Source organism: Jaculus jaculus, chromosome 4 (genome assembly GCF_020740685.1).
Source record: "Jaculus jaculus isolate mJacJac1 chromosome 4, mJacJac1.mat.Y.cur, whole genome shotgun sequence".
In the NCBI taxonomy this organism is placed as follows: Eukaryota; Metazoa; Chordata; class Mammalia; order Rodentia; family Dipodidae; genus Jaculus; species Jaculus jaculus.
This window is the reverse complement of record NC_059105.1, coordinates 159,847,642-159,874,449: the sequence shown is the minus strand read 5'-3', so window position 1 is coordinate 159,874,449 and position 26,808 is coordinate 159,847,642. Positions and strand designations below refer to the sequence as shown.

Sequence of the window (26,808 nt, the reverse complement as noted above, 5' to 3'; positions counted from 1 at the left end):
GGAATGTCCCCAAAAGCCAGCAAAAAACCCTGGGACCTGAGTGCAACAGTTGTGATTTCAGAATTAAAGGCTTGGCAACTGCGAAGACACTGGAATTATTACAGTAAGCTGCGATACTGGCTTAGCTGCACAGTTGCATTTCAGGACGTAAACGTTCCGCGGTTCGTTCGTGATCACTTTTTTATCGTTTTTTTTTTTTTTCTACCGCGTTAACGAGGCTACGCAGACATCAGGCCGAGCTCGGGGCGCACGGCAGGCCCGGGCGGGCGCCAAGCCCGGGCTCCGGCGGCGCGTCGCGCACGTCCCTCACGCCCGGTGCGTCACGCACGGGCCTGGCCCCGCCCACCGCGCCGCGCCCCGCCCACCACGCCCAGCTCCGCCCACCGCGCCCCGCCCCGCCCGCGTCCTTCCCACGCCTGCGGCCCGATGACTTTGAGCGGCGGCGCCACGGCTGCGGACCTGGTGCGCCCGCGCGTCGGCCGAGTGCACGCACAGCCATGGGGATCCTCCGCGGCCTGCGCCTGGTGGCCGGTGAGACGCGGGGCGGGGCGGGGCTGGGGGACGGAAGGGCGAGCGGCTCGGCCGCTGCGATCGGAGGAGGGGGCCGGGACGGGGACGCGATCCTGCGGCTGGACTGGGCCTCCGGAGGTGCTCGGCTCGGTCCCCCGGATCCCTGGCCTAGTGGAAGGGGACACTGGGGGAGGGAGAGGGGGGTGCGGCCTGATGCCCTCGCGCCTGGCTCTGCTAACACCCATTGCCCACCGGCTCGAGGGGCTCTTGGATGGTGTCCATCCCTCCACCCTGTCCCCGGCCTTCCTCTTGAGCACCTGCTGGCCCCGTATCTTCTGCGGCTTGCTTTCCACCGTGCGCCATCCGTTACTCCAGTTGAGTTTATCGCTGCCCCCTCTGGAAAAAAGAAGAAAAAAAAAAGCAAACACAAAAAGTGGGTGTGCGGCTTCCCACCATTGAAGTGTTTGGTCAGTGAGGGACCTAAGAGCTCACGGAATATTAGCAGTTGACTTACGATCAGGGTCACATTGCTTTTGAACAGCTCCACAGTTAAGTGCTTAGAATTTCTTGGGGGGGGGTTGTGTGTATGCGGGCGTAGTGTTACTGAAATGCAAGTTCTGTAGCTTGTTTCCTCTGAAAATATTTGTGTGATGGGTATTTTGGAGTCAGGTAATAAGAACTTAATTCACCTTTTCACCTTTTTAATTAACTTAATTCACCTTTTTTCTTGGGGGAAATCAAGAGAGCTTTGGCATAATTGGAGTTGGGAACTCACACTGTGGATGTTGGATCTTGTAGTTACTCTTTTTTTACTTACTTATTTGACAGAGAGAGAGGATGGGTGCATCAGGGCCTCCAGCCACTGCAAATGAACTCCAGATGCTGGCGCCCCCCCCCCCCCCGCCTTGTGCATCTGGCTAACGGAGGGGGGGTGGTCCTGGGGAATCGAACCTGGGTCCTTTGGCTTTGCAGGCAAATGCCTTAACCGCTAAGCCATCTCTCCATCCCTCTTTTGATCATCTTTTATGACATTTTGATGAAATGTTCTTTTGTTCCATGGTACCAAATTATTTTAAACATTCTTTAGGGCTGTAGGGATGGCTTAGCGGTTAAGGTTTTTTGCCTACAAAGCCAAAGGACTCTGGTTCTACTCCCCAGGTCCCATGTAAGCCAGATGCACTGGGTGGCCCATGTGTCTGGAGTTCGTTTGCAGTAGCTGTAGGCCCCAACGTGCCCATTCTCTCTCTCACGCTCTGGAATAAATAAAACTTAAAAAAATGAAACATTCTTTAGTTTTTAAAGGAAGACTAACCCTAAACTTGGCTATGGAAAATGCAAATGTGCAAAGGATAGTAAATATGGAATAGTTTCATAATGTTGACACATAGCCAATGAAGACATTAGATTTTTAGATGCTTATCTTAGTGTCCCTTTGGAAAAGAGACAGGAAAACATTTTCAGCTGGAAACTTACTCCCTTAAAGGCAAACGCTGCTAAATAAAGAAAACGTCCTGATACTATTACTGGTTTCACTTGATTTTTGTCTTGGCCGAATTCAACTAAAATCTGTGTGTGTGTGTGTGTGTGTTTTATTAAGAATTATAAAGGATTTTCAACAGAGCAAGTGAGAGAGACTGATTGAGAGGGGGAGGGGATATGATGGAGAATGGAGTTTCAAAGGGGAAAGTGGGGGGAGAGAGGGCATTACCATGGGATATTTTTTATAATCATGGATGTTGTTAATTTAAAAAATTGGAAAAAAAAAAAAAAAAGCAAGTTGCCAGCCCTGGTGGTGCATGCCTTTAATCCCAGCACTCAGGAGGCAGAGGTAGGAGGGTCGCCATGAGTTCGAGTCCAGCCTGAAACTACATAGTGAATTTGAGGTCATCCTGAGCTAGAGAGCAACCCTACCTCAAAAAAAAAAAAAAAAATTAGGGTTGAAGAAATGGCTCAGTGTGTATGAACGGGAGGGTCTGAGAGGGCCTGAGATTGCCTGAGTTTGATTCCCCAAAACACATGGAAATAACAGGGCACGGCCATGCACTTCTGTAACCCCAGACCATTCTGGAGAATTCCTGGAACTCATGAAAATGGGAAAGTTCTGGAATCAATGAGACTCCATCTCAACAGGGGGATGAAGAAGGAGGTGGGGACACCCAATATTCTCCTCTGGTCTCTGGGTACAGGTATACACATACCATACCCCCACCCAGCCACAACACACACGTTTATATAGGTTGTATGAAAGTGACTTACTACTTGGAAACAAGACTTACAAAGTATACTTGTAATAGGAAAATTTTAATAGCACACTAAGAATATTGTACGAGCAAATCTTTCCGAAAGATCTGTGAAACGTCTGTTTTGTTAACAATTTAGGTGATGTCATTTACTTTTGCCTGTTTTTTATTACTGAGCACGTTCACGCACGTACATTATGTGATTGATTCTCACAGCAGCCCTGTCAGGCGAGCCTTATCCTCTCCTCTTTTTATAAATAAAGAAACAAAAGTCACAGAGCAAAATGACTTGATAAGATCACTTGGTCAGAAAACGTGAGTGCCGCCGGGGGCGGTCGCCTTTAATCCCAGCACTCCGGAGGCAGAGGTAGGAGGATCGCCGGGAGTTCGAGGCCACCCTGAGACTACATAGTGAAGTCTAGGTCAGCTTGGACTAGAGTGAGACCCTACCTTGAACCCCCCCCCAAAAAAAAAGAAAAGAAAATGTGAGTGCCATGGGGAGGCAGTGCCCTGTGCCTGGGGCATTTCTCCTCTTTGCTCTTATCCAAGCTTCTCTCTGGAATATGTGTAATTGTCATGGGCAACTGGGTCTTATTAAAATTAAAATGAAAGTTATGAAATGCAGGTTAGTTTTTTGAAATGGAAATACGCAGTCATGTGTAAATGGATTTTTTTCTAAGAAAAAGACTGATTTGATAAGCAACACTAACCAAATGAATAGTAGATCAGTTAGAAACATAATTAGGCCATAATTATGTCCCGATGATTACTTGGAATAAGGTACTCTAGGTAAATGAAATTGCATGTACTCGGTGCTTAATCCTTTTAGCAGTGGATGGATCTGCACTTTTAATTGCTTCCATTGGAAATCTTTGGTATACTCCCATAACAAACAATATAAGCTTTTATGAGCTTGAATTTATTGTTTTGGAGGTCAAGGTTGTTAACGCTCGCTATTTGGACAACTCCGCAGGTGAGAGGTCGTGTGAGCCTCTGACACTGCATTCAGATTTATGGTTAAATATCTATTTTCAAGAGAGGTTCATGGTTTGTATTTATTTCTTAGAGCAGCTTTTGTTTTTTGACTTGAAAAGCACTTATACAGATAATTAGAAATTAATGGCGTCTAACCCACAGTACTGGGAATTCTATGTGGCAGACTAGCTTGATTTTGCTTTTCCTAAATTTTTCATGCTTTTATCAGTGTCTAGTACACACTAGCTAGGCAGCACACTTTTTTTTTTTTTTTTTTTTTTTTTGGTGGTTTGGGTTTTTATTTTGAAGTAGGGTCTCCCTTTAGCCCATGCTAACCTTCAATTCACTATGTAGTCTCAGGGTGGCCTCAGGCGGGCTCAGGGTGATCCTTCTACCCCTGTTTCCTGAGTGCTAGGATTAAAGGTGAGGGCCATCATGCTGGCTACTTTTTTTTTTTTTTCTTTTGATGGAGAGACACTAGGAAATATATTGGATTAGGCTACTTCAAAGTGAATTTTAGTAACTCTTTCTTTTGAGAGGAGTCTAAAATAGACACAGCTTTAAAGAAATTGTATCTTTCCATTAGATGACAGATCAAAAGAATGGGGCTGGAGAGGTGGCTTAGCAGTTAAGTTACGTGCCTGTGAAGTCAAAGGACCCAAGTTTGATTCTCCATGTCCCAAGTAAGCCAGATGCACAAGGTGGCACGTACTTCTGGAGTTCAGTTGCAGTGGCTAGAGGCCCTGGTGCACCCATTCTCTCTCCCTCCCTCTCTGTCTCAAAAACAAAAACAAACAACAACAAAAAATCCACCAAAGGGAGAGACAGACACTGAGAGACAATGGGTGTACCAGGGCTTCTAGCCACTGCAAAGGAACTGAAGATGTGTGTGCCACTTTGTTCAGTAGGCTCCACATGGGTACTGGGGGATCAAACCCGGGTCATTAGGCTTTGCATACAAGTGCACTAACAGCTGAGCTATGTCTTCAGCCCTGGACTGGAGTTTCTGAGGCTGGTTGAGCCTTCTTCGAATTGCCCTCAACTGGTCCACCTTTCTTTCCTTTCATCTGTCCCTTCCCATCACATGTGGACCTGGGCCCCAAACATCTCCGGGTATTTGCAGAGCTGGGAGGTACGGCCCTGGGCCAAGACAGCCTCCTCTGTTCCCTTCTGTGCCTCCGCAATCCTGCTTGTTTCTGATGTGGAACACAGAAGGGCATCCTGGCTGGCACAGTGACGTGGCCAGCATACCCTGGTACTCTTGTTTCCTGGTAGCTCACAGACCAAGGTGTTCTGGAGGGTGTGTGACTCTGAAATGCCAAAACCCCAGAACTCTTTTTTTTTCTAGTTTTTTTTTTTTAATTTTTAAATTTTTATTAACATTTTCCATGATTATAAAAAAAATCCCATGGTAATTCCCTCCCTCCCCCCTGACACTTTCCCCTTTGAAATTCCATTCTCCATCATATTACCTCCCCATCTCAATCATTGTATTTACATATATACAATATCAACCTATTAAGTATCCTCCTCTCTTCCTTTCTCTTCCCTTTATGTCTCCTTTTTAACTTACTGGCCTCTGCTACTAAGTATTTTCCTTCTCACGCAGAAGCCCAGTCATCTGTAGCTAGGATCCACATATGAGAGAGAACATGTGGCACTTGGCTTTCTGGGCCTGGGTTACCTCACTTAGTATAATCCTTTCCAGGTCCATCCATTTATCTACAAATTTCATAACTTCATTTTTCTTTGCCGCTGAGTAGAACTCCATTGTATAAATGTGCCACATCTTCATTATCCACTCATCAGTTGAGGGACATCTAGGCTGCAAAACCCCAGAACTCTTTTTTTTTTTCCTCCGAGGTAGGGTCTCACTCTAGCCCAGGCTGACCTGGAATTCACTATGGAGTCTCAGGGTGGCCTCGAACTCACAGTGATCCTCCTACCTCTGCCTCCCGAGTGCTGGGATTAAAGGCGTGCGCCACCACGCCCGGCCCAGAACTCTTATGTGTAACTTTTTTTTAAAAAATAAAACAAAATAAAATAAGAAAGAACGGAATGGCTGTACCAGAAAATTTCTTTACACCTTCAGAAGAGATTTTGTTTTGTTTTGTAGTTGTTTTTCTTGAGATAGGGTCTCACTCTAACCCCAGGCTGACCTGGAACTCATAGCAATTCCTCTTGCCTCTGCCTCACGAGTGCTGGGATTAAACTCCATTGAGCCAGACATGTTGGCACACACCTTTAGTCCCAGAACTCGGGAGGTAGAGGTAGGAGGATCACTGTGAATATTTATATGTATGTATATTCATTCCTTTGACTTGTCAGAGTTTACTGTAAATTTATTATTTGCATTATTACAAATGCAATGGACTGGGCTAATCATTGTTTAATCCATGCCCCCGAGCACTAAAGTCAGAGATAATTAAGAAGTCATGTACTTTTAGTCCCTTAATATTTATAGATGAAGGAGCTCACAAGTAGAGGGGCTCTTTTTTTAATTTTTTTTGTTGTTTATTTTTTTAAATTTTTTAATTCATTTTTATTTATTTATTTGAGTGTGACAGAGAGAGAAAGAGACAGAGAGAGAGAGAATGGGCGCTCCAGGGCTTCCAGCCACTGCTAACGAACTCCAGACGCGTGCGCCCCCTTGTGCATCTGGCTAATGTGGGACCTGGGAAATCGAGCCTCGAACCGGGGTCCTTAGGCTTCACAGGCAAGCGCTTAGGCGCTAAGCCATCTCTCCAGCCCTTGTTGTTTATTTTTATTTATTTATTTGAGAGCCTTCAAGGTCTACCCTCAGTAGCACACCCCTTCTAACCAGGCTCTGTCCCCCAAAGACTCCGCAACCTGTCCAAACTGCCACCATCTGGGGACCAACTGTCCAAAACACAGGAGGCTTTGGGGGACATTTCCCATTCAAACCACCACAACTACTGACTTCTACAGGAAGGAAAAGTTGTGTAGGTTAAGTGAACGAGAATGACATGAGCAAGACGGGGTTGTGATGAATCTGGAGAAGTATGAGGGAAAAGACAGAGGAACTTGGATTACTTTTGAGTTTATTTGATCTTATTTTCTGTTTTTATTATTTACACTTGTGTGTGAGTGGAGCTCAAAGGACAATTTTGAGGTATTTCTCCTCTCATCTTTTTTTTTTAATATATTTTTGTTCACTTTTTATTTATTTATTTGAGAGCGACAGACACAGAGAGAAAGACAGACAGAGGGAGAGAGAGAGAATGGGCGCGCCAGGGCTTCCAGCCTCTGCAAACGAACTCCAGACGCGTGCGCCCCCTTGTGCATCTGGCCAACGTGGGACCTGGGGAACCGAGCCTCGAACCTGGGTCCTTAGGCTTCACAGGCAAGCGCTTAACTGCTAAGCCATCTCTCCAGCCCAATCATCTTTTTTTTTTTTTAAATTTAAACTTTATTTATTTATTTATTTGGGAGAGAGAATGGGCATGCCAGGGCCTCCAGCCATTGCAAATGAACTCCATGCGCCCCTTGTGCATCTGGCTTACGTGGGTCCTGGGGAACCAAACCGAGGTCCTTTGGCTTTGTAGGCAAGCACCTCAACCACTAAGCCAACTCCAGCCCTCCTCCTCTCGTCTCCTTGATGCAGTTTGTTCTGCCACTGCGGCTCTCCAGCCGATTCTCTTGGCAACACCTCCCATTGCTGTAGGTACATTGGGATTACAGGCATGTGGGACACTGTGTGTGGTCCTGGGGAATTGAACTGGGGCAGGTTTGAAGCAAGTGCCTTTGATCACTGACCCTTCTCTCCAGCCCTACTTTTCATTTGGATCAAGTGGTAATGGGAGAAGGCTGGGGAGATAATGGCTCAGCAGTGACAGGAACTTGCTTAAGAAGCCTGCTAGTCCAGGTTCGGTTCCCGAGTACCCACATAAAGACAGGCCCACAAAGTGGTCCATGTGTTCATACATTGTTTGCAGAAGCACGAGGCCCTGAAATGCCCATATTGTGTGTCTGTCTCTCAAATAAATAAATGTGTATATATATATATATATATATATATATATATATATATATTATTTATATATTCATTTATTTATTATATACATATATTTAAAAAATTTTTTTGTTCATTTTTATTTATTTATTTGAGAGTGACAGAGACAGAAGGAGGCAGATAGAGATAGAGAGTCCAGGGCCTCCAGCCACTGCAACGAACTCCAGATGCGTGCGCCCCCCTGTGCATCTGGCTAACATGGGTCCTGGAGAATCGAGCCTCTAATCGGGGTCCTTCAGCTTCACAGGCAAGCGCTTAACCGCTAAGCCATCTCTCCAGCCCAATTTTTAAACGAGGTAATAAAAGAATGTCAGAGCCACACGTTGGGTCATTATACACAGAGACATTGCTTCCTACCTATAACTGATGGCTAACCCCACAGTGCACAATCCATATTCCTCAATTCGGAGGGTCCCTGTGGAGAGGGGAGGACAGGGAGGAGGGCTAACAATGGTACCAACTTGACGGTATTCCCTGAGTACAAAACTAATAATAATAATTTTTAAAAAAACGAGGTCATAGAGAAAGTATTGAATTTCTAAAGATTTCTTTTTCCCAGGTAGGGTCTTGCTCCAGTCCAGGCTGACATGGAATTCACTGTGTAGTCTGGAATTCACTATATAGTTTGAGGCAGGCCTCAAATTCACAGTGATCCTTCTACCTCAGCCTCCCAAATGTTGGGACTAAAGGCATATGCCACCACACCTGGCTAGACTTAGGAAGAATTTGAACCAGATGATTTGGTCTGTGTGTATGACACGTGCATTTGCACACAGGTGCATATATCATGCATACTACACACGCACAAAAAAGAAGAAAAAATTGAAGGCAACAGAAGAGAATGTGGTGTATAATGTAGGATTGAGGGCTGGAGAGATGAATAAAATGAACAAAGCTTTCACCTTTAAAAATATTTTTCAATATTTTATTTATTTATATGATACCAAGAAAGAAGCAGAGAGAGAGAGAATGGGCACACCAGGGCCTTCAGCCACTGCCAACAAGCTCCAGAGGCATGCGCCTCCTTGTGCTTACGTGGGTTCTGGGGAATCAAACCTGGATCCTTTGGCTTTGCAAGCAAATGTCTTAACCTATAAGCCATCTCTCCAGCCCAAAAATATTTTTTAATGTAGGATTGAGATCTTGTAGAAGGATGAGATAGATTAATCAATCAAATGGTCACAAAAGTGGGAAGAAGCCAGACGTGGTGGCTCACGTCTTTAATCCCAGCACTCAGGAGGCGGCAGAGGTTGGAGAATCGCCATGAGTTCGAGGCCACCCTGAGACTCCATAGTGAATCCCAGGTCAGCCTGGGCTCGAGAGAAACCCTACCTCAAAAACCTAAAAGATAAAAAATTTAAAAAAAAACCCAGAGGTGGGAAGAATAAAATAGGCTAACTATGTTTGTACGACTAGGCAGGGTTAGTAAAATGATTCAGCAAGCTGCTTGGAAGACAAACACAAGTGAAATAAAGTCGGTAATGAAGTGAAGGTACTAGTATTTGCTACTTAGTCAATCATTTGACCTATGAGAGGGAGACTTACAGAGCCTGTTGAAAACAAGCAAATTGTTTGTCCAAGATAATAGGACCTTCAGTGTTGCTGTGACATGACAGGAAATTTGCCATCTACCTGTGAAACTTATCCATTGCTACTGGAAAGCAGTTTTCTTTCTTTTTCTTATTTTTTCTTATTTTTTTTTGTTGTTTATTTATTTGAGAGTGACAGAGAGAGAGAATGGGTGCGCCAGGGCCTCCAGCCACTGCAAACGAACTCCAGATGTGTGTGCCCCCTTGTGCATCTGGCTAACGTGGATCCTGGGGAATCAAGCCTCGAACCAGGGTCCTTAGGCTTCACAGGCAAGCGCTTAACCGCTAAGCCATCTCTCCAGCCCTCTTTTTCTTATTTTATTTTTGGGTTTTCGAGGTAGGGTCTCTCGCTCTAGCCCAGGTTGACCTGGAATTCACTGGGTAATCTCAGGGTGGACTTGAACTTACAGTGATCCCCCTACCTCTGCCCTCCAAGTGCTGGGATTAAAGGCGTGTGCCACCGTGCCCTACTTTTTTTCCTTTTTTTTTTTTTTAAGGTTTATTTATTTATTTGAGAGAGAGAGAATGGGCATGCTAGGGCCTCTAGCCACTGCAAAGAAACTCCAGATGCATGCACCTCCTTGTGCATCTGGCTTACGTGGGTCCTGGAGAATCTAACCTGAGTCCTTAGGCTTTGCAGGCATGTGCCTTAACTGCTAAGCCATCTCTCCAGCCCCTTTTTCCCTTTTTTTCAGGTAGGGTTTCCCTCTAGCCCAGGCTGACTTTTCACTATGTAGTCTCAGGCTGGCCTCCAGCTCACAGCGATCCTCCTACCTTGGCTTCTCTTGTGCTGGGGGATTAAAGGTGTATGCCACAGAGCCCAATACACCAAAAGGATCTTTTTTGACATTTTTATTCATTTATTAGAGATAGAGCAAGCGAGAGAGAGAGAAAGAGGGAGTGAGAATGGGCACGCCAGGGCCTCTAGCCGCTGCAAACGAAATTCAGATGCATGCACCACCATGTGCATCTGGCTTATGTGGGACCTGGAGAATCAAACCTGGGTCCTTAGGCTCTTTGCAGGCAAATGCCTTAACTGCTAAGCCATCTCTCCAACCCCAGAAGGATTTTTAATATCTGAAAATATCCATGCCATAAGCCAGATGCAGTATCTGATTATGAAAAAATACATGTTTTGTTTGAGAATAGGGGAAAATCTGAAAGGAAATACACCAAAGTATCCTTGGGAACTGTGGTTTAGAAGTGCTCTTATTTTCTACATTATGCCTTTTTCTAACACCTCCCAATGTTCTATAATGAACAAGAATTAATTATAATTTATTTGACAGAAAGAGGAAAAAGGAGCCACCAAGTGTATCTGGCTTAGATGGGTTCTGGGGTAATCAAACCTGGGTCCTTAGGTTTAACAGGCAAGCACCTTAACTACTAAATCATCTCTCCAGATCAACAGTTACTTTTTTGTTTGTTTGTTTGTTTGTTTTGTTTTGTTTTACTTTGTGGTTTGTCTTTTCTTTCTTTTTTCTTTTTTTTTTTAAATTTTTTTTTTATTTATTTGAGAGCGACAGACACAGAGAGAAAGACAGATAGAGGGAGAGAGAGAATGGGCGCGCCAGTTAAGCAGTTAAGCGCTTGCCTGTGAAGCCTAAGGACCCCGGTTCAAGGCTCGGTTCCCCAGGTCCCATGTTAGCCAGATGCACAAGGGGGCGCACGCGTCTGGAGTTCGTTTGCAGAGGCTGGAGGCCCTGGCACGCCCATTCTCTCGCTCTATCTGCCCCTCTCTCTCTCTCTCTCTCTCTCTCTCTCTCTCTCTCTCTCTGTCGCTCTCAAATAAGTAAAAATAAACAAAAAAAAATTTAAAAAGAAGAATTACTTTTATGATTTAGGGGTTGCTGGAGTTTGGCAGGGAAAAGGCAGTGGACTCTAAGGAAGTAGAGGTCGTGATGGTTTGGCAGTGTCTCAGAGCATCACGGACGGAAGGTTCACAGATCAGAGAAAGAAGGGCTCGTTCTGCACTTGCAGAGAACGATGGGAAAACATATGGAAGTAGGAAGCATGGGCTTTTTGTTTGTTTGTTTGTTTTGTTTTGTCTTTTGGTCTTAAAGTGAGGGTCAACAGCTAAGTCTTAAGGAATTTCAAACATCCATTGTCAGGAGTGGGCTGGAGGGAGAGGAAAGGTTACCAGGTAATGAATGGCCTGTCTCACTATAGTTTGAACACCCAATTCTAGTAGACAATAAGACATTTTTGCATAAGTCTCTCCTCAACTTAGAAACTGGCTAGGTTCCAAAAGTTGACAAGCTTGAAGTTTTTTTTTTCTTTTTTTTTGGTTTTGTCAAGGTAAGATCTCACTCTAGTCCAGGCCGACCTGGAATTCACTATGCAGTCTCAGTGTGGCCTCCCAAGTGTTTTTTCTTCTTCTTTTTTGTTTTTAATGTTTTATTTATTTGAGAGAGAGAGAAAGGAAGAGGCAGAGAGAATGGGCATGCCAGGGCCTCCAGCCACTGCAAATGAATTCCAGATGCATGCACCCCCTTGTGCATCTGGCTTACATCGGTCCTGGGGGTCCTTAGGCTTCGCAGGCAGATGCTTTAACCACAAAGCCATTTCCTCAGCCCTCTTTGTTTTTGTTTTTGTTTTTTTTTTTTTTAACTTAGGAAGTTTTTCCCATAGAAGTAATGTTGCAAATGGTGATTAGGAGTTCAGCCAGCCTATAAAACTCAGTGTCAGTCTGCCCTGTTTATTTCCACTCCTGTTTTGTTTCACGTTGCCTGGGTTTTCATGATCACAGCTGTCCTATTTCCCATAATTTATTTATTTTTTATTTTTATTTTTATTTTTATTTGACAGAGAGAGAGAGAATGGGCGTGCCAGAGCCTCCAGCCACTGCAAGCGAACTCCAGACACATGCGCCGCCCCCCACCCCATGCATCTGGCTTACGTGGGTCCTGGGAAATTGAACCAGGGTCCTTTGGCTTTGCAGGCAAACTTCTTAACGGCTAAGCTATCCCTCCAGCCCCCCCTTTTTTGTGGGGGGGCTGTTTCAATGTAGAATCTCAAGGGTGGCCTTGCTGTTTCCTGTTTCGTCCTTCACCTCAGGCCTGTCTTGCTGCCTGTGCTCAAGATTTTATTTATATATTTAGGTTTTCCCAAGGTTAGGTCTCATTCTAGCCCAGGCTGGCCTTGAACTCACCGTGGTCCTTCTATCTCTGCCTGCCTAGTGCTGGGATTGAAGGCGTGCACCACCTCACCCGGTATACACTCAAGATTTGTCTTCCTAAAACAACATTGCTACGTTTTTGTTTTTCCTCCCCAAGCTACTCTGCCTGCTTGGCAAAGCTTCTTGGGAGCGGGTGGCAGATGAGAGGATTCTCATCTGTGGAGGAGCAAGAATAGCCACAATACCCAGAGCCAGTGATTGGCACAGCACGATCACTTGGATTTGGAGTGCTGTAGCAAGCATGGCTGTCATCCACGTGGCGTTCAGGCTCATGAACATGTACGCAGATCCAGAAGTTGGTGTCACATTCGAAGGGTCACTCTATTCTAAGTGAGCTCTGGGTGGGAATGAGTGCCAACTTCCACAAAAAAATGTAATTGTTATTATTACTTAAATCATTCTTCTGGGGCTGCTGAGCACTTAGAAATTTTTTCATCTGGGCCAGAGGGATTGCTCAGAGGTTAAAGCGCTTGCCTGCAAAGCCTAAGGATCGAGATTCGATTCCCCAGTACCCACGTAAAGTCATATGCAAGAGATGGTATGTATCTGGAGTTCGTTTGCAGTGGCTAGAGGCCCTGGCACACCCATTCATTCTCTCCCTTTCTCCCCCCATGAGTAAATATACAAATAAAATAAAATTGCACTACATCTTCCCCTATCTCCCAGAGGCGTTTTCAGTTTTCTCTTTATCTCTATTTACATAGACATGCCACATTTAACTCCTGAGACTGGCATATATTTCATTTATAGATTTGCAATGCCAATGTCACATAAATATTAGCCACTGTTATTACATACATACAAATCGTTACATGGCTATGTAATGTATTATAAACAGCAGATAATATTTCAGGAACTCTTCACATCTGAGGTGGGTGCTTTTTAATATCATTACTGCTCTTCATTAATTGATAAGAAAAATGGAGGACAGAGAAGTTAAATATACCTGCAATTAAACAGCTAGTAAGCCATGGGGGCCAGGATTCAGACAAAAATAAAAATTAGGGCTGGAGGGATGGCTTAGCAGCTAAGGCATTTGCCTGAAAAGCCTAACAACCCAGGTTCAATTTCCCAATACCCACATAAGTCATATGTACAAGGTGTCACATGTGTCTGGACTTCATTTGCAGTGCCTAGAGGCCCTGGCATGCCCATTTTCTCTCTGCCTCTTTCTCTGTCTGTCTCAAGTAAATAAATAAAATATCTTTTTTGTTGTTTTGGGTTTTTTTGGGGGGGTTGTTTTTGTTTTCCAAGGTAGGGTCTTGCTTTAGCCCAGGCTGACCTGGAATTCACTGTGTAGTCTCAGGGTGGCCTTGAACTCACGGCGATCCTCCTACCTCTACCTCCTGAGTGCTGGGATTAAAGGCATGCACCACCATACCCGGCTCAAATAAAATATCTTTTAAAAAGCATCTCAGGACTAGAAAGATGGCTCAGCCGTTAAGCCCAGTGCCCACATGAAGCCAGATGCACAAGGCGGTACATGTATGTGGAGTTCGTTTGCAGTGGCTGGAGGCCCTGGTGTGCCCATTCTGTGCCCCCCCCCCGACCCCCGTGTCTGTCTCTCTCTGCCTGAAAATAAATAAATAAATATGAAAGGCATCTCTGCCTCCATCTGTGGCCTGTTCTGGGGTTGAAGAGAATTCCTAGGGAAAGGGATGGCCAGAAGAGGAGCTGGTACCTGATCCAGTGTCACCCCTGTTTATCACCTACAGCCACAGGCTAACAATAATACTTAGATGACACTGGTTGTCAGGTTGAGCCCCCCCCCCACCACCAAACTGGTTCACACTCCCGAGATACTGTTAGAACCATAGACCCTCAGGCTGCACTCACACCTACTTCGTGAGAAACTCTGGCAGGTGGTGGGTCCGCTGGTGTGTGTCACAAGTCCTGATACACACTGAGCCCTGAGAACCTCTACTTTTAGAAGTAGCCAGCAGTTTGTCTGTCAGAGCCTGAGGGACAGCTGTGGGATTATCTCCACTTCCTGCTAGGGCTCTGGGGATGCAAGCTAGTCAGCCAGCGACAGACAGGCTGCATTTGCAGCCAGAGGGTTAAAGGGCTGTTTTGTATGTTTTTTCCCCCCACAAGCAGAGAGAGAGAAGAGAAAGAGAGAGGCGGCGAGAATGGGTGCGCCAGGGCCTCCAGCCACTGCAAATGTTTGTGCATCTGGCCCTACACTCGTCAGACATTGCAAGCAAGCCCCTTTAACCACAGAACCATCTCTTCAGCCCTCTAGTATATATTTTTTTATTAAATGTTTTTATTTACTTATTTGACACAGAGAGAGAATGGTTTGCAGGGCCTCCAGCCACTGCAAACTCCAGACGCATACGCCCCCTTGTGCATCTGGCTAACATGGGTTCTGGGGAAATGGAACCTGGGTCCTTTGGCTTTGCAGGCAAACGCCTTACCCACTAAACTAAGCCATTCCTCCAGTGGCCTCCTCCACTCAGTATATTTTTAAATGAGCTTCTTATTTTATCAATGAGCTGATTTTTCTTGGTTATTTATTTATTTATTTATTTGACAGCTACAGACAGAGACAAAAAGAGGCAGAAGGGAGAGAGAATGGGTGCGCCAGGGCCTCCAACCACTGCAAACAAACTCCAGATACATGCGCTACCTCGTGCATCTGGCTTACGTGGGCACTGGGGAATCAAGCCTTGAACTGGGGTCCTTTGCCTTCACAGGCAAGCACTTAACCACTAAGCCATCTCTCCAGCCCCTTACAGGCATTTCTGTGTTGCCTCTACCTCTCAAGTGCTGGGATTACAGGCGTGCACCATCACACTGAGCTACTTGCAGACATTTCTCAGCTTGAGAAATTTTTTTTGTTTTCCGAGGTAGGGTCTCACTCTGGCTCAGGCTGACTTGGAATTCACGATGTAGTCTCAAGGTGGCCTCGAACTCTCAGCGATCCTCCTATCTTTGCCTCCCAGTGCTAGGATTAAAGGCGTGCACCACCACGCCTGGCTTTTTTTTTTTTTTTTTTTTCTTTTTAAGGCAGGAATGGTAGTTCATGCCTTTATTTTATTTATTTATTTGAGAGAAAGGCAGGGGGTGAGGAAGACAGAAAGAGAATGGGCGTACCAGAGCCTCCAGCCACTGCAAATGAACTCGAGACGCATGAGCCCCCTTGTGCATCTAGCTTACGTGGGTCCTGGGGAATTGAACCAGGGTCCTTAGGCTTCACAGACAAATGCCTTAACCACTAAGCCATCTCCCCAGCCCGAGAAAATATCTTAATTTTCTCTCTTTCTAAAATACTTTTCTCTCTTTTATAGGAAATTGTTTTAGGCTGTATGAAAGAAATGCGTCTTCGTCTCTAAGGTACACCAGAAATTCGGATTTGAAGGCAATAAATGGATTTTGTACCAAACCACAAGAAAGTCCCAAAACTACAACCCGTAAGTTTTTACTGCATTTTCCATTTATACAATCTGTACTCCTGAAGAATGGGAGAACCTGGAATCAAGAGCCTGTCAGATGGGCACGGGGATTCTCCAGTGCACCCAGTGCATACATGGACTCGCTCACATGCAGTGGTTTCTGCATTTCCCCCTTCCACTTTTATCTCTGCTTGCCTGGAGGGTTGGACTCGAGCTTTTTCTTTCTTTTCTTTGTTCTGTTTTATATTTTATTTTTATTTACTTATATATGAGAATGAAAGAGAGAATGGGCATGCCAGGGCCACTAGCCACTGCAAATGAACTCCAGACGCATCCGCCACCATGTCCATCTGGCTTGTGTGGGTTTCTGGGGTATGGAACCTAGGGTCTTTAGGCTTCACAAGCAAGCACCTTAACCTCTAAGCCATCTCTCCAGCCCTGGTTTTTTTTTGTTGTTGTTTGTTTGTTTGTTTGTTTTTTGAGGGCATCACTCTAGTCCAGGCTAACCTGGAACTCACTCTGTAGTCCCAGACTAGGCTCAAACTCACAATGATCCTTCTACCTCTGCCTCCTGAATACTGGGATTAAAGAAAGGGTGTGCCACGTGTCCAGTTAATGATTTTTTGGTGTTTTATTTTGCTTTAAGACAGGGTCTCACAGTAGTACCAGGCTGACCTAGAGCTCCGTAGTCCAAGGCTGGCCTCCAATTCAGTGGGATCCTCATCCTTCAGTCTCCTAAATGCTGGGATCAGAAGCATGCATTACCACACTCTGTCATGTTAAAGTCCTCTCACAGCTGGTCCTTTTTTTTTCTTTTTAGGAAGGGTCTTGCTCTAGCCCAGGCTGACTTGGATTTCACTAAGTAGTCTCAGGGTAGCCCTGAACTCATGGCAATCATCCAGTCCTCCTACCTCTGCCTCCCTCTCAAGTTCTGGGATTAAAGGTGTGAGCCACAATATCTGGCTTAGAAATTATCTGTTAAGTAACTACAAAGATATGTTTTAATAGGAAAGAATAAACTGGGCGTGGTAGCACACACCTTTAATCCCAGTACTCAGGAGGCAGAGGTAGGATGATGTCCATCAGTTTGAGGCCAACCTGAGATTACATAGCGAATTCCAGGTCAGCCTGGGCTAGAGTGAGACCCTACCTTTAAACAAGGGGGGAAAAATGGTGGCATCAAAATAGAACAGACTAGATGGAAAGAATGAATTTGGGGGGCATTAGGAGGAAGAAAAGAGAGGTGGGAGGGGGTTATGATCATGTTATATATTTTTTATTTATGGAAGTTATCAATACAATGTTCAAAAATAGAGCTGGAGGCATGGCCCTGCAATTAAGGCACTTGCCTACAAAGCCTAACAACCTGAGTTCAATTCCCCAGTACCCAAGTAAAGTCAGGTGTACAAAGTAGCACAGGCATCTGGAGTTCGTTTGCAGTGGCTAGAGGCCCAGGTGTACCTATTTTCTCTGTCTCTCATCTATGTCTTCTTCCTCTCTGCTTGCAAATAATTTTTTTAAATTTAATTTTATTTATTTATTTATTTGGGAGAGAAAAAGGCAGAGAGAGAGGGAGAGAGACATTGGGCACACAGGGCCTCCAGCCACTGCAAACAGACTCCTGATGCATGCACCCCCTTGTGCATCTGGCTTACTTGGGTCCTGGGGCATTGAACTGAGGTCCTTTGGCTTTGTAGGCAAATGCCTTAACTGCTAAGCCATCTCTCCAGCCCTGCTTGCAAATGTATTAATTTTTTTTTTTTTTTTTTTGGTTGGTTTGAGGTAGGGTTTCACTTTGACTCAGGCTGACCTGGATTCACTATGTAGTCTCAGGGTGGCCTCGTACATGGCAATCCACCTACCTCTGTCTCCTGAGTGCTGGAATTAAAGGCATGTGTCATCATGCCTGGAATAAATAAAAAAATTGGGGGGGCTGGATATATGGCTTAGGTGTTAAGGCACTTACCTGCAAAGCCTACTGACCCAGGTTTGATTCCCCAGGACCCACATAAACCAGATGCACAAGGTGGCGCATGCGTCTGGAGTTGCAGTGGCTGGAGGCCCTGAAGCACCCATTCTCTCATTCTATCTGCTTCCCCCTCTCAAATAAATAAATATATTTTTAAATGTTTAAAGATAAGTAAGGAAAAAGAACTTATGTTTTGGGTGAAATATAATCAGGCCTTAGCTCTGGCCTCAGCACGGCTTCATGTCTGGTGTGCATCCCTAACTACACACGTGTCACTCATCACAGTGAGAAGGAGTGTAACTTAAGCCCTAGCATCCCAGCTTGTGAAGGACTCAGGAAGCCATAATAAGCCTCAGAATCATCAATAGGCCTAAGTTTCTGCTTCCCAGCAAGGTCAGTTTCCTGATAAGGGGAAATAGACTGTCTGCACCATGCGTTCCTGTGGCCATAGATAAGTTTGCTTAAAATAAGTTTGTTTAAAGTTCCTCAGATACACATAGCCAGTTACAATAAAGGTACCTAATCTGCCTGGAATTCCCCTAGCCCCCTGCTAACCAGCTTTGCCCATCAGTATTGTAAGCCTATCAGAAAAATACAAGTGCAATTATTGCTTAATTCAATCAATCATGTAACCATTCTCCCACCTCTGTCTACTTCTTTGTTCAAATCCCTATAAAAAAACCTGCCTCCGGGCTGGAGAGATGGCTTAGCGGTTAAGTGCTTGCCTGTGAAGCCTAAGGACCCCGGTTCAAGGCTCTATTCCCCAGGACCCAGGAAAGCCAGATGCACAAGGGGGCACACGCATCTGGAGTTTGTATGCAGTTGGCTGGAGGCCCTGGCATGCCCATTCTTTCTCTAGGTCTGCCTCTTTCTCTCTGTCTGTTGCTCTCAAATAAATAAATACAAATAAAAACATTTTTTTAAACCTGCCCCCTGCTGTTCAGGGCTCTTGTATGGATCCACTGCCTTGGTGAAGTCAAGAGCCCGAGCTTAAGCCCGAAATAAAGCTCTTTGCTATTGCATACGTGTCTGACTCTCCGTGGTCTTTGGGGACTTTGTGATCTGGGCATAACACTTGTATGATATTATGATATCATATTAGATACTTAGGATATGTTGGAAATGTTACTTGTAAACACCATGTGGTATTCTGGAAAAGGTTATACATTAATGAGTGAAGCAGAATATAAAATATTAAAACACACATGGTCATGCTCACAGGGATAAAAAGGAGGGATGACACCAAAATTAAAACATACAGTCAGGCTGGGGAAATGGCCTAAGGACCCTGATTCGATTCCCCAGGACCCATATAAGCCAGATGCAAAAGGGGGAGCATGCTTCTGGAGTTTGCAGTAAGCCCTGGTGTACCCATTCTATCCTCTCTTTCCCCTCCCCCAAATAAATAAAATAAAACATACAATCACCTGTGATAATAGGATTAAGGGTTGTTTTGTTTGAGACAGTGTCTTATATCCCAGGCTGATTCCTAACTCAGTATGTAGCTAAGGCTGGCCTCAAACTCATAATCCTCCGGCCTCCCTACTACCCCAAAAGTGGGTATTACAGGCACTTGCCACCATGCCTGGCTTCTGAATTATCTTTAATGGGATATATATTTGTTTTCTTTTTTTTTCGAGGTAAGGTCTCGCTCTAGTCCAGGCTGACCTGGAATTCACTCTGTCGTCTCAGGGTGGCCTTGAACTCACGGCAATCCAACTACCCCTGCTTCCCAAGTGCTGGGATGAAAGGCATGTGCCACCATGTACAGCCCCAATTTTTGATAATATGTAACCCAGCCGGGCATGGTGATTCCAGGTCAGCCTGGACTAGAGCGAGACCTTACCTTGAAAAAAAAAAGATAATTGGGGTGGGCCGGAGAAATGCCTTAGCGGTTAAGCACTTGCCTGTGAAGCTTGAGGACCCCGGTTCAAGGCTCGATTCCCCAGGACCCACGTTAGTCAGATGCACAAAGGGGAACACGTGTCGGGAGTTCGTTTGCAGCGGCTGGAGACCCAGGCGCACCCATTCTCTCTCTTTCTGCCTCTTTCTCTGTTGCTCTAAAATAAGTAAATAAAATAAACACCAAAAAAATATTTTTTAAAAAATTGGGGGGGCTGGAGAGATGGCTTAGCGGTTAAGCGCTTGCCTGTGAAGCCTAAGGACCCCGGTTCGAGGCTCAGTTCCCCAGGTCCCACGTTAGCCAGATGCACAAGGGGACGCACGCGTCTGGAGTTCGTTTGCAGAGGCTGGAAGCCCTGGCGCGCCCATTCTCTCTCTCTCCCTCTATCTGTCTTTCTCTCTGTGTCTGTCGCTCTCAAATAAATAAAAAAAATTAAAAAAAAATTTAAAAAATTGGGGAATGAGGCTGTACCAAGTACTAGAAAAATGAAATGACAACAATATGAACAGCAGCTTCTGAACTTGAAAGCTCTGCTCCTACCTTAGAGACTTTCCTGCAGCTCTTGCTATTGTCTTCTAGTGAAGGGAGAGCAAAGGCATTGTGAAGGGATGTGATGTATAGAAACAGTCAAGGGGGTGATGTGTCTACAGTAGAGACGTGCAGTTGGGTTGCAATCATGTAAGGTTCCAGTGTAATTCCAGCATCCTGGGATCCCCTCGCCTCTGGTTCTTTCTCCCGTGCAGTCTGTGGTACTTTTCCCATCCATCCGTCTCTTCGGCATGCTCCGTTCCCCTCTGCTAATGCTCTCTCCTGTCTGGGTTCTGAGGTCATGCCCGGGGCTTGGCCCTGCCCTTCCTGCCCACCCTCAGTGGCTTGCCCTTTGGGCTGGCATTTGTCCTCACTTCCTCTTTACTAGTGAAACCTGCCCAGGTGGAGCACGTGCCCTTTGCACTCCACAGATCTGAAAGGACATTCGAGCTCTTTCCCTCCCTGACTGCCACTTGCAATACTTTGGCTAGCCGCGCTGCTGGTGACTCAGCCCTCCAATTCTGAGGTTCTTGCACATTCCTCCTCCTTTGCCTGAGCAGTCATCCTTAGTGACCTCCTCTCTCTCCGCTGCTGTAATTTGGTTCAGAGCATATCACCACACCTGTATATTATAGTCCCATTTGGAAGTTTGGCCTGCTGTGCCCTCCACTCCCTGCTTAAAGTCTTCCTTCCACTCAGCCTGGTGGAATTCCAGGTTAGCCTGAGCTAAAGTGAGAACCTACCTCAAAAAAAAAGAAAGAAAGAAAGAAAGAAAACAAGGCATCCTGTGAAGTTCCACTCACATAAACATAAAGCTCTTCATTGGATTTGAATTTTTAGTATTTCTGTTTAAGCTTAAAGGCTTAAACTTTTTTTTTTTTAATTTTGTTTCCATAGCTAAATTTGAAAGTTACAATCTCAAGGTTTCTTGTCTGGTTTCTCTCACAGACACATACAGCCATCGAGTGCCCTTACACAAACCCACGGACTGGGAGAAGAAGATCCTGATATGGTCAGGGCGCTTCAAAAAGGAGGAAGAAATCCCAGAGACGATCTCGTGAGTGCTGGCCTCAGAGTTAGAAGCAGCCTTTATTCTCCACTGATCTGTTTGAAAGGAAAAGCTGTGTTCCTTTGAGTTCTATCCAAAACTTTTCAACCAAATTTGGAAACATTTTTCATTTCTCTTAACTGTTTCAGCTTTGACAAGTACCCTGAACGCAAATGGTGCTGGAAAACCTTTCACTTATTAATGTCACTTAGTGACCACTGAAGAGCTATCTGAAGTCAGTTGTGGTCTGGCTTCATTTCCCAGTACAGAAATGTGACAAAACAATGTTCACTTTCTAATTGTATTGTTTTAAATTCTTATTTTATTTATTTGAAAGCAGGGAGAGAGAGAGGAGAGAGAGAATGGGCATGCCAGGGCCTCCAGCCACTGTAAAGGAACTCCAGATGTCTGCGCCCCCTTGTACATCTGGCTTACATGGGTTTTGGAGAATTGAACCTGGGTCCCTTGGCTTTGCAGGCAAGCACTTTAACTGCTAAGCCATCCCTCTAGCCTTTTTATTGTATTTTTAAGCTGGGCATATATAGTGACAAGCTGGTGTTATGTTGGGGTGGACAGCTGTGCAGAGTGCTGTGGGCACCTTTCCTTGTCTGCTTGTCTTCATTTCCAAGATCTCCTCAAGCCCAAAACATTTCATAGCAAGTCACCCTGTGGTGTCTTTGCTGGGCAGCTGTTTATCTTGATGCTGGTATTGTTTATTTATTTATTTAAGAGACAGAGAGAATGGGTGTTCCGAGGCCTCTAGCCACTGCAAACTAACTCCAGACACATGCACCACTTTGTGCATCTGGCTTTATGTGGGTCCTTGGGCTTTGCAGGTAGGCGCCTCAACCACTGAGCCATCTCTCCAGCCTGCTGCTGGTATTTCTAAGTTGGCCCTGCTTCACTTGCCTGTTGTGTATTGTGTACATGTGTGTGCATATTCCTGTGTCTGGATACAGGTAGGTGTGGAGGCCAGAGGTTGGTGTTAGGTGTATTTCTCTACTTCTCTCTACCGTATTCTTTGAGAAGGGATCTCAACAGTGAACCTAGAGTTCATCAGTTAAGGTAGACTAGCCAGGTGCAAGCCCCAGGGATCCGTCTCAGCCTCTTAACACTGGCATATCAGGCCCTCCTCCAGCATTTGGTGTGGTCTTCATGCCTGGGCAAGTAGTTTATCCATTGAGCTACCTCCCCAGCCCTCCTGCTGATTTGTAAAGTAATATGGTTAAATATCTGGGGAAAAAAGTAAAAAGCATTCCAATCCCCTCTGGAGATAATCATTTGCTATGTGTATGTCTGTTCAGGAGGCCATAAGTTTATGCTGGCCCTCACTAGGACTGCACTTGTCCTATTGTGAGGCTCTACCAGGCACCCTGGTATTAGAGCCACAACCCAAACCAGGTGTGGTGGCGCACGCCTTTAATCCCAGCATTTGGGAGGCAGAGGTAGGAAGATCGCTGTGAGTTCAAGGCTGGCTTGAAACTACAGAGTGAATTCCAAGTCAGCCTGGGCTACAGTGAGACCCTACCTCCAAATGAATAAATAAACAAAACAAAGCCAAACCCATTCTCCACCTACAGAATCACCAACAGAGTGGCCTTCCACTTAGATTCCTCTTTGCTTTCACCTGCAAAAGATAATCAAGCCTTTGTCTGCCAAGATACATGGGTCTACAGTCAGTGGAGAGAAGCCACATTCTGGGCATTTGCCAAAGAGCAGATGCTCGTTTGTTGACATTCAGTTTTAGCAAAACATGAACTAAGAAATTTAACATTTAGGGGCTGGAGAAGTGGCTCAGCTGTTAAAGATGCTTGCTTGCAAAGTCTGACAGCTTGGGTTTGATGCTCCAGTACCCACATAAAGCAGATGCACAAAGTAACATGTGCATCTGGAGTTTATTTGCAGAAGGCCCTAGCATGCCCATGTCCTCTCTCCTCTCTCTTATTCTTTCTAACTGCAAATACATATGTAAAAATATTTTTTAAAAAGGTTAACATTGGGGCTGGAGAGATGGCTTAGCGGTTAAGCGCTTGCCTGTGAAGCCTAAGGACCCCGGTTCGAGGCTCGGTTCCCCAGGTCCCACGTTAGCCAGATGCACAAGGGGGCACACGCATCTGGAGTTCGTTTGCAGAGGCTGGAAGCCCTGGCGTGCCCATTCTCTCTCTCTCCCTCTATCTGTCTTTCTCTCTGTGTCTGTCGCTCTCAAATAAAAAAAAATATATATTTAAAAAAAAAAAAAAAGGTTAACATTGATTGCCCAAAGGATCTTTTCACTGGCTCAGATATTCTCAGCTCTTTCCCGGTTCAAGACAGAGCACAAAGAGCTGGGTTATGTATAGCACATTATTCTCCTGTTTGTTTTCTTTCTGAATTGTGCTGTTGCAACCTAAGAAGCCCAGAGCAGGGCTCGGGATTTAGGTCAGTGGTAGAGTGCTTGACTGGCATAGGCGAAATCCTGTGTTCAACCCCCGTTGGGATTGAGACGCTCCTAGTAGTAAGTGTCTCTTGTCAGGGCAGTTATTAGGGTTAATGATGCTCTTAAGGCAATCAGTCACTATATCACTTAATGTCTTCTACTTAAGAACCTCGTGGAGAAGTAACATAGTTTGCTAGAAACCGAGAAACTGACATTGATGCCCACCATAACAGATGAGGATCAATATGTCTTCTATTATTGTTCTTGGCCCAACTTTCACATTTTTTACTACTTTAAATTTGTTCCATCTTGTTATATATAAATAAAATGGGAGCTAGCTAAGCATTGTTGGTGCATTTCTGTAATCCCAGCATTTTGGAGGCTGAGGCAGGAGGAATGGAAGGCCCATGGCCAGACTGGGCTACATAGCAAGATCTTTTCTCAGGGGCTAGAGATATGGATTAGCAGTTAAGGCAATTGCCTGTGAAGCCTGAGGACCCAGGTTCGATTCCCTGGTACCCATGTTAGCCAGATGCACAAGGTGGCGCATGTGTCTAAAATTCATTTGCAGTGGCTGGAGGCCCTGGTGTCCCCATTCTGTCTCTCCTTTTCTCTGTCTCTGTGTGTGTGTGTGTGTGTGTGTGTGTGTGTACACACATATATAATTTGCATCTTTTTAATAAAAAAATAAAGACTTTAAAAAAAAAACAAAGGTTCTCTCTAAAAACAAAACAAAAAAGACCTTATCTCCAAAAATGGGGGTGAGGAGAGGGGGGTGTTGAGAATATGGCTTCTCCAGAGAACATCCTCTCTAGAAAGGTGTGAGGTCCCCAGGCTTTCAGACCTGTAAGCATCCGCACACTTCCGGGTTGTGACACATGGGCTTTTTAACCTGCAGGTTTAATGACGTTTGTCCCATTGCATGACCAGGTTCGAGATGCTTGATGCTGCGAAGAACAAGGTCCGGGTGAAGGTCAGCTACATAATGATCGCCCTCACAGTGGTGGGGTGTATCCTGATGGTCATCGAGGGCAAGAAGGTGAGAGTGGGGTCTCCTCTGTCTCTGCCATGTGTTCCGCTGAGGAGATGAAGGAAAGCAGTGATTGGCTGTTATATTTATTGTCTGAGAATAGCAGCCTGTTTCCTACATGACAAATGATAGGAAATAAGAGAAGTGAACCTAAGATGTCATGCCTGAAGAGAAAAAGCAAAACTTAGTTTGGGCACTAAATTAGTTTTATGTTAGATGGAAAGTTTTATCACAGATATTATAAATAATATGAATATAACTGTGACACTGACATATTTAATAACCAAAGAACTACTACTACTTTCTTTTTTTTTTTTTTTTTTTGGTTTTTTCGAGGTAGGGTCTCACTCTAGCTCAGGCTGACCTTGGATTCACTATGTAGTCTCAGTGTGGCCTTGAACTTGTGGCAATCCTCCTACCTCTGCCTCCCAAGTGCTGGGATTAAAGGCGTGGGCCACCACACCCAGCAATAACCAAAGAACTTTTGAATCTTAGTATGAAACAGAAGATAGATATCAGTGTGTGTTTCTCACCATTGCCTTCCCCATACCTCATTCTCATCTTCCTAATTCATCATATATGAAATAATACACATAAAGAAAATACTCATTTATGTGGGTGATAGTTTCATACCTCGACATTCAAATTTGGAAACTGGTCTGTTTATATAAGCTTCATAGAAAATTAAAGTTCATGCAGAGGGAAGCAAGAGAAGACAGTGGTTGCCTCCCTCACTGCTGTTCACTCTCAAAGAGTAGAGTTGTGAGGTAGATACTTCTCGAAGCCATCAGTAGTAATATTTTTGGTAAAGTCTGAAATTCCCAAAGTTGAATGATTTTTGGTTTTTCGAGGTAAGGTCTCACTCTAGCCCAGGCTGACCTGGAATTCTCAGGGTGGCCTCGAACTCATGGCAATCCTCCTACCTCTTCCTCCCGAGTGCTGGGATTAAAGGCGTGCGCCACCACGCCCGGCTTCAGAGTTGAATGTTTTTGGTATGAACACTAGTTGAGAAAGCAGAAACAAACGGAAATGAAAAGATCTTTAGTCTAAAAGAGCAGGGTAAAGGCAAGAGAGGAAAGGGGAAATACCAGGGCATAAAGTAGGAGGGAAGACGAGAGGCTGAGCATTCCGAACAAGGGCCATAAAGGAAGAGAAAGGAGAAAGCACTTCTGCGCTTGGATGCTCCTGGAGCTCAGCGTGGCAGAGGACGTGGAAGAGCCACGTTCAGGAAGCTAGCATGCTGCCACTTCGTGCCTGCCATGTTCTAGGTAGACTGCGGTCCTCAGTGCAAGCTGATGACCCCTCCCCAATCTGGCATGGATAACCAATCGTCTCTTCAAATGTGTTTCATTTTAGGCTGCTAAGAGAAACGAGTCTTTAACCAGCTTGAACTTAGAAAAGAAAGCTCGTCTGAGAGAGGAAGCAGCTATGATGAAGGCCAAGGCAGAGTAGAAGGATCTAGATTTCAGTCCAGGAATATGCAGCAACAACAAGCCTGTATTAAACGGAGGATGTGGTGTGAGATTTACACCACAAACATGTTTTGCACAAACTTAATGCCATTTCCTTCTTTCCGCTGTGGAGAAATAAATTGTCTTCAAGAAGAATGAATGACTTGTCTTTGTCTTATGGCTTTCATCCAAGTGAAATGTAGCCTCCCAGCTGTGTGGAGAAAGTAAAAAATGAAACAACTAATTTCAATTTTAACTTTTTTTTAGCGAATCGGATACCTTATCTAACTTGTATTCATATTACCAAGGTTGCTGTCTCTTCACATACCACAGGAGTTTCTTGGTCTCCATCTCTTCTGTGTACTATTTGTTCTGATGAGGAAGACCAACTCAGTAAACTGCCAGAGTACACCTTAGAAGCCAGCATTCCAAATGCCTTAGTACCTTTGGGGAGACTGGCTCCCTAGAGGGTGCCAAAAGCAGCCATTCCGCACAGTAGTGTTTTTTAGCATGTCAGTAGCTGGAAAGCGGCTTTTGAAATGA

The 26,808-nt window shown here is 45.0% G+C and overlaps 1 protein-coding gene across 1 annotated transcript; it reads left to right on the top strand.

Moving 5' to 3' along the window:
- Positions 1 to 406: 406 nt before the first annotated feature.
- Positions 407 to 26,425, top strand: Fam162a (family with sequence similarity 162 member A). The gene is made up of 5 exons (XM_045148135.1): positions 407 to 531; positions 15,816 to 15,938; positions 21,269 to 21,377; positions 24,715 to 24,823; positions 26,171 to 26,425. The coding sequence occupies exons 1-5, from the start codon at positions 498 to 500 to the stop codon at positions 26,264 to 26,266; spliced, it is 471 nt and encodes a 156-aa protein (XP_045004070.1). The 5' UTR covers positions 407 to 497; the 3' UTR covers positions 26,267 to 26,425.
- Positions 26,426 to 26,808: the final 383 nt, after the last annotated feature.

Excerpts from the sequence above, each read along its gene's own strand:
- Fam162a (XM_045148135.1), top strand. The coding sequence starts at position 498 with ATGGGGATCCTCCGCGGCCTGCGCCTGGTGGCCG. Across the intron at positions 532-15,815 it reads CGGCCTGCGCCTGGTGGCCG|GAAATTGTTTTAGGCTGTAT; the intron begins GTGAGACGCGGG and ends TCTCTTTTATAG. Across the intron at positions 15,939-21,268 it reads AAGTCCCAAAACTACAACCC|ACACATACAGCCATCGAGTG; the intron begins GTAAGTTTTTAC and ends TTTCTCTCACAG.